This window comes from Spinacia oleracea, chromosome 2 (genome assembly GCF_020520425.1).
Source record: "Spinacia oleracea cultivar Varoflay chromosome 2, BTI_SOV_V1, whole genome shotgun sequence".
Lineage (NCBI taxonomy): Eukaryota > Viridiplantae > Streptophyta > Magnoliopsida > Caryophyllales > Amaranthaceae > Spinacia > Spinacia oleracea.
The window spans coordinates 9,549,470-9,557,447 of record NC_079488.1 but is presented as its reverse complement, the minus strand read 5'-3'; the positions used below and the strand labels follow the sequence as shown (position 1 = coordinate 9,557,447).

At 34.4% G+C, this 7,978-nt stretch overlaps 1 protein-coding gene across 1 annotated transcript; it reads right to left on the bottom strand.

Annotated features, from left to right (window-relative positions):
- Positions 1-200: 200 nt before the first annotated feature.
- Positions 201-7,542, bottom strand: LOC110803508 (uncharacterized). The gene is made up of 11 exons (XM_056836477.1): positions 7,383-7,542; positions 5,859-5,946; positions 5,723-5,781; positions 5,570-5,627; positions 5,432-5,468; positions 4,155-4,247; positions 4,006-4,055; positions 3,804-3,864; positions 3,623-3,705; positions 1,466-1,705; positions 201-605 (listed from the first exon to the last, which is right to left on the bottom strand). Exons 2-11 carry the CDS (start codon positions 5,901-5,903, stop codon positions 453-455), a joined length of 879 nt encoding a protein of 292 aa, XP_056692455.1. The 5' UTR covers positions 5,904-5,946; positions 7,383-7,542; the 3' UTR covers positions 201-452.
- Positions 7,543-7,978: the final 436 nt, after the last annotated feature.

Genomic DNA, 7,978 nt, shown 5'->3' with positions numbered 1-7,978 from the left:
TCCAAAAAAAGAAAAAAAACAAAGAGGAATATTCACCTTGGTTTCCTAGTAAGACCTTTTCATTCTTACTTCTATGATTTCCTTCAATCACATCAAATATATCATCATCAAGTTAACTAGTTTATACGGGTCTAAGCCGTCTAACATACAAGTCTTTACCGGACTAGAAAACTTTTCAGGAACATAATTCACACGAAAGATGAAAACAGCGAAAATATTCTTTCAATATAACTGTATTTTTTCTAATATAATAGTCAAAATTTACATCACTTCAACCAGAGATGGCTCAAAATGATGTTTTGTACATTTTCCAGTCTTATAATTCAAATAATCATGTAAACAGAACCTCTGCCTCTTTCTTTGACAGACTCTAAAAGGACCTAAATATAAGGAAATTTTAGGCTGTATTTTCTCTTTTTTCGGTAGAGTTTCGGATTCCTGTGTAGCACGAACTAACCCAAATCAGCAAAACTATCCAAAATAGAGTCCACATCGGGGGTTAGAATAGCACGCTTGTTGAGTTCCCCTACAACAGAGAAATGCTTGTCCACTGCATTAATAGCCACGACATCCTGGGCAAATGCACAATCTGAACCAAGGCTTACCTGTAGCAAAGAAAATGAGATCTCAATGAATATCTTTGGAAATGAGAGGAAGATATAAAGGAATTCCCCAGAAAATGGAAAGAGAAAATTCAGAATTCAAAATAGACATTCTTCGTGTTCAAAGATATTACCAGTACACTTTATTCGCACACTGCAACATCCATTTTAAACAGAATTGAGGGAGATGCTAGAAGACATTTTTAGCAAGGGGATTGTATTAAGTTTACTAAATGAAATACCCTGCAATGTTTTCCTATTTGTTACGAGGTAGGTCAGTTGATGATTTTTCATTGAAGGGTATAACTAAAACAATTCATATCATCTAACATCAGGAAAATCTGCTATGGTAGAAGACTAGAAGGCATATAAAGTTATTAACCTTGTACATTAACAACCCGTTTGGTAGCCGGCCATAAAAGGTGTCAATGGGAATGAATTCGTATGAAAATTTGTAAGGAAATAATAATCCATTCCCATGGTAATGCTAGTTTACTCAAAATTATTTCTTTTTCTTTATAAATTTTCATTACCATCCATTCCCATTTGGGGGAGTGGTATTAGCTGAGAATGCAAATTTATGAGGAAAAACACAAAGTTTGAGACAAAATTTCATTAACATGGGCATCATGATGCTATTTTCTTGCCAAATTACACTTAGTTTTATTTCCATTCCCACCACTTATTACCGGCTACCAAATGGGCCGTAAGTGGTAGTTGTAGAATTCACACGCGTCATATTATGATGCAACCAATTCAGCCACTTAGAAAGAAAGATGCCATCTCCCATACTCTAAAATCAGTTTTTTTCTTAGTACCTAGTCAAAGGTTAGATTTACAGTCATACAATATTTGTTACTTACGTCATAAAGGGTATCGCCAAGCTTAAGCTTCACTGCACCACTTCTGTAAACCAGCATCTTGCCCATGACACCCGCTTGTAATTCTTTTAGCCCAGCAGCTTTCTCTACAGGGGGGTTTGAGCCACTTGGTGGTTTCGAGCTGCTGGTTGATTCTTGGCCCGCTGCAGCAGAATTTCGTTTTGTCATTGGGATAGTTGTTGGTAGCTGAAGAAACATCATCCTAGGTTCGGGAGCTTCCCCCTGCCATGAATGCATTCAGATATACTACACAACCCTAGAACTTTGGTGTCATATATTCATACACTACAAAATAATCATTTTATAGAGACGAGGCATTTCGTCTCTAAATAGTCCAAATCCGTCTCAAAATGATGATTAGAGACGCACTTGAGATGGAAATAGGGCAACAACAACAACGAAGCCTTAGTCCCAAAATGATTTGGGGTCGGCTAACATGAATCGTCATAGGAGATCATCAATGTGACCAATCAAACAAGAAAGGAACGGGAAATCTAATATACATATATAAAGGAGACATATTTGCTGAAAGATTAGAGCGCCACCTAGGATAACTAATGGTTTCGGCCAATGAAAAATAAGAATTCTAATTTCTTTTTGAATTAAAAAAATCAAATGTCACGTAGATAATTAATTAGGTGTCACGTAGATATTTTAATTAATTAATTATTAATATATACAACTCCATCGAAAATCAAACACTCTAATAATTAATAAATAATCGATTGCCATGTAGATAATTAATTAGATGCCACATAGATATTTTAATTAATTAATTACTAATATATACAACTCCATCTAAAATCAAACACTCTAATAATTAAAAAATAAATCTAAAATAAAATTCATCCAAAATCAAACAATAATCTAAAATAAAATAAATAAAATTCAATTTAAAATTAAACATTAATCCAATGTTAGAGCGCCGCGTAGAAAAATCTAATGGCTTCGGCCAATGGAGGAATATTTGCTGAAATATTAGAGCGCCACCTAGGATTACTAATGGTTTCGGCCAATGAAAAATAAGGTTTTTAATTTCTTTTTGAATTAAAAAATCAAGTGACACGTAGATAATTAATTAGGTGCCACGTAGATATTTTAATTAATTAATTACTAATATATACAACTCCATCGAAAATCAAACACTCTAATAATTAAAAAATAATTGATTTCCACGTAGATAATTAATTAGGTGCCATGTAGATATTTTAATTAATTAATTAATTAATCTAATATATATATATAAAGGAGGCATATTTGCTGAAATATTAGAGCGCCACCTAGGATTACTAATTCTTTCGGCCAATGAAAAATAAGATTTCTAATTTATTTTTGAATTAAAAAAATCGATTCCCACGTAGATAATTAGGTGCCACGTAGATATTTTAATTAATTAATTGTTAATATACACAACTCCATCTAAAATCAAACACTCTAAAAAAAATCTAAAATAAAATTCATCCAAAATCAAACACTAATCTAAAATAAAATAAATAAAATTCAATTTAAAATCAAACATTAATCCAATATTAGAGCGCCACGTAGTAAATATTATGGTTTCCGCCAATGAAAAATAAGAATTCAAAATTAATTTTGAATTAAAAAAGTCGAGTGCCACATAGATAAATAATTAATTATCACGTAGAAATTTTTATCAATTAATTATTCATATTACGTAGATATAATTTCATCCAAAAATAAACACTCTCATAATTAAAAAATAAATCTGAAATTAAATTCAATGAAAAATAAAAAAAACTAATCTAATATAATATATAAATTGGTATATATATATATATATATAGGAGTTTTATTTAAACATAAAAATTTAATAGAATCCGTGCATCGCACGGGCTAAAATCTAGTTAAAAGAATAAACAAGGAAGAGGGGGAAAGTGAAAGTAATGAAAGGAAATAGGGCGTCTTAAAAAAAATTGAGACAGAATTTTGGCAAATCCATTACAGATTTGAGACGGAATTTTTGAAACTCCATATACAATTTCATCTCAATTCTAATTTAGAGACGAAATTATAGTAACCCGTCTCAAGTTTGAGATGCTTATAGTATCCGTCTCAAAATCCGTCTCTAATAATGTATAATTTTGTGTGATATCACATACAACTATTTTAGGTACTTACCATAAGGCCCAACTCCATAGCTGGATTAGATGTACTTTCATCAAAAGTAGACAGCTGTCCGAACTCTTCATCATTAAGAATATCTGAAAGAAATACAAGAAAATCACATTATCTCTGTTGCTATAATAACTAATAAAATTGATGTTACACAATAAATAATATTTAGCACACTATGAAGTACCTGGATTGCCAGAATAAGGCCTTCGAAGGGGAAGAGTTACGGGATAGTAGCTGTAATAATTCTGCAAAAGCATGGAAAGAATCCAATAGGGTTTCAATGAGTTCAGACACAAATGAAAGGGTAGACCAATTAAATAAAGTAAATGAGAAGAGGATAATGAGCCTCTTGACCCATCAATAAAAATAAAAATCAAAACCCCTACCCATGGCTCTTTGTATTCTTTGTTCTCTCTGAGGTTGGAATGAGCTTTATCTGGATTACAGAAAAACATTATCATGTTCATCAGTTCATAGTACTATAGTAGTTCAAGCAGTGAAATCATCGAAGTTATTGCCCACTTCAACATCATACCTTGACGCCAAGAATTATTTCCATTGGAAGCACTGAATTGAGTACCGGGGATTGATGATCCATACCCGAATGCAACTCGCTGAACACGCTCCGCTGCATACAGGAAACCAAGAGAAATCTTGAATAGATGGAAAAAAGTATTGAGGAACATTTAAACATTAGACGTAAGAACAGAGAAAAAACTCTCTCCAAATAGCAAGCAAATATGCATGCAGCCATGTAGGGACCATCAGTGATCAAAGAGGAGAAAACTTAAAAGTAGCCGTGTAATCCAAACAACTTCTCATTTAATCATAGTCCTCTTCCTTGTTTGAAGTCACACAAAAGCATCGTAGATTGGCATCGAGCATGAAGATGGCTTAAACAAAATATTTTTGGAAACTACAAAAAGTAGAAGATTAGCAACACCAATACTTTTTGCTTCAATCAAACCTTTCAAATTCTCACCAACAATATAGAAATGGGGTAAAAATTGCCTAAAATGTTTCACTTCAGTCCAGTAAGAGATGGCTTCCCTAAGACACATACCACTTTGATGTTATAGCCATAGATGACAACATGCATTGGTTAGCGGATAGCTCGATTGCATTTGGCTTACTTGACTACGGTCATCAATCACCATCATGGTTCAATCCCTACTCCCTAGTGGTCTTGCTCTTCAATCAACTGGGAATGAGGAGTAGTCGATTGGCAGCTATGGTCCCTTATTACATCAACCAGATCATTGACGAAGTGTTGGATGGTTAGGGGTCCACTAGTCCTTACCTAACAAAAGACGGGAGAGAAAGCTAAAGGTATATTAGAAATTGTGTCAGCTATACCATTAATTTGTAACCTTTATCATGTATTTTTTAGCTTATAGGGTTCATAAATAAAATGGTTACACTACAAAATTATGCATTATTAGAGACGGATTTTGAGACGGATACTATAAGCATCTCAAACTTGAGACGGATTACTAAGATTTTGTCTCTAAATTAAAATCGAGAAGGAATAGTATAGGGAGTTTCAAAAATTTCGTCTCAACTTTGTAATGGATTTGCCAAAATTCCGTCTCAAAAATTTTGAGACGCCCTATTTACGTCTCAAATCCGTCTCTAATCATCATTTTGAGACGGATTTGGCCTATTTAGAGACGAAAGTCCTGGTCTCTATAAAATGATTTTTTGTAGTGTTATTCGTGGTACTATTGAGCATTCCTGGTCATTTTGCTCATATGGTTGACACTTATATCTTAGAAGCAGCAAGGAGAGCAAAGACTCAGAAAAAGAACTCACTTTTTTTCTCAAACTTAGGCTTTGCTTCTAAACCATCCTACAAAGAGAAAGCAATGGATTAGAACATGAAAACTTTTTCTTACATATAGTAATGAGAAAAGAAATGGAAAGTAGATGTTTGATGAACATTAGCAAAACCTGAAAACGTCGCATCAACTCCTTTTTCTGAGCAGCTTCAGCATCATCAGCCACTTCACTGAAAACAAAAGACAGTTTGAGTGCCTACAACTATGATCACATACACAAAATAAGTCACCAGCAAACCACACTACTAAAGCAATAACACAATACGTTTTCGCAACAGCAGCTTTTGATGGTTTGCGTACTGGAGCTTTTGGTTGAAATCTCACCTATAATAAGAAAGAAGCATATCAAAGAAAAGCCTAGACACAATGAACGGGTTTGGGATAAAAGATGAGATGAAAACCTTCCGTGGCACACGTGGTTTCTGGTCAAATGATGCTGGATCCATCACAGTTCACTTATGAGCTACGAGTATAGGATGCAAGAGTCAACTACAACAATAAATCCACAAGTTAGTCACGGCGGCATTAGTGACCAATTTCCATATTGCAGATGCTTATAGATTTCAATTACTTTGAAGGAATAGAAGGTTCCAATTGGAAGTAGTGGTCCAACAATGTGTACCAAAAAAAAATTACAAAACTGACATTTAACAAGGTTTTGCTATAATAACATCCAATCCCTAGCTCCCTCAACCTCCCCCGACCTGACAGGCACAACGAAGGAAAAACACAGAGAAAAACTGAACTGCAGAAAATATATGCAAACACTAAAATGCTTCCTATGCATCCAAGGCCCTATTCGGCAAAATTAGCAGTAGCGGGCAGTGGGTAGCGGTGACGTTTGACAAAAGCTAGAATATTGTTCAAAGCTTTACTCTAAATTTTTCAAACGCTACCTGCTACCTTAAAAGCTACTAATTTTAATATTTGATAAAAGCTATTCAATCGCTACCTCTACTGCTAACCGCGACCTTGCCAAACACTTACAAGTTTTACAAATAACGTCTTGACTAGGTCAAAACGCTACCCGCTACTTCAAACGCTACTGCCAGACACGCCCTAAATCTTAACAAAATAGCTAGAACTGCAAGGAGTTTGGACATAAGTGGTTTACCTAGAACTGATCGAAATCGACCACTGCCCAATATCCTTTCCTTCAGACTCCTACCTTTGATGGGTGATTGGCAATATTGAGTCAATCATATGCAGCCTTTGAACAAAAGGGTTTCACCAAGAACTGATAAAAAACATACCACAACCCCCAATATCGATTCCCACCCATGGCGGGATATTAGAAGCTTAGAACTACCTCGAAAATATGCAATCTTTCTAAAGCCTTTGGGAAAAGGTGGTTTCCCCTAAAACTAATCCCCCCTAAACTCATGAAAGAATCGATCAAATATACGAGTATGCGACAATATTGCTAAAATAACCATTATATTCTACCAACTTCATGTGTTAGCTAGATTCACAAACACTTGAAGTGCAGTCTACATGAATGCTGTCAATCATCATAGTGCAAACAATTCAATCATTGATCATATAACCAACATCACAACTACACCAATTATTCACTGCACTTGAATCGTACTCGGATAAAATATTCTGATTGAAAAATAAATGTCATTCTAGTGATTCTACAATCTCTTTGCAAAGTCATGTTGTATATTCTTGTACAATTCCTCAATATTTTTCCTAATTATGGGGTATCTTTCTATACACAATTAGCATCATTCTACAATGTCTATTCCAAGAAAAAAAATTAAACAACCGCAACATGATTAATTGGTGAGTTCAAAGCCATAAATTCAAGAGCATGTATTCATAGTAAAAACAAAAACAAAAACAAAAATAATAATTAAAACAAAAAACCTAGTTCAAAGTTGCGACGCAGCAGGATGAGAGAGAGAGAAACAATCATTTACCTACAACTGTGTTTCTCGGATTATCAGAGTCTGAATTCGATTTCTGGAGAAGTTTGAATTTGGGCAGAGTGCTTTCCTCTCAAACTTCTGCTATTTGTTCATCAAATTGGGAGTAACGGTGTTTTCATAAATCACAATAAATTTATTTCATTTTATGTTAACCTAATTTTAATTATTATTTGTTTTTGGCAATTAACCTAATTTTAATTTTAATTTTTTGCAATTAACCTAATTTTAATTATTATTTTCCTTGCAAGTGTTTTTTGTTTTGTTTTGTTTTGTTTTGTTTTGTTATGAGAACCACAAAGGCGAGTCGACAAAAGTATAGATGGCAGGGGCGGAACTAGAGCTGTCAAAAATTGACCCGACCCGAGAAACCGACCTGTATTTTTAAGGACCCGGACCCGATCCGAGACCCGGAATTTTGCTAAAGTAGGAAATCCGTAACCCGACCGTATGAAACCCGTTAAAACCGACGACCGATTTCGACCTGTTAATGCATGACCCGGACCCGAACCTGACACCCGACCGAAATATAACCGATAACAAAACTGAGTCAGCTTACCCGACTGAAAAATGACCCGAACCCGATTCAA

Excerpts from the sequence above, each read along its gene's own strand:
- LOC110803508 (XM_056836477.1), bottom strand. The coding sequence starts at position 5,903 with ATGGATCCAGCATCATTTGACCAGAAACCACGTGTGCCACGGAAG. Across the intron at positions 4,248-5,431 it reads GCCTAAGTTTGAGAAAAAAA|CGGAGCGTGTTCAGCGAGTT; the intron begins GTGAGTTCTTTT and ends TCCTGTATGCAG. Across the intron at positions 606-1,465 it reads TTGGCGATACCCTTTATGAC|GTAAGCCTTGGTTCAGATTG; the intron begins GTAAGTAACAAA and ends TCTTTGCTACAG.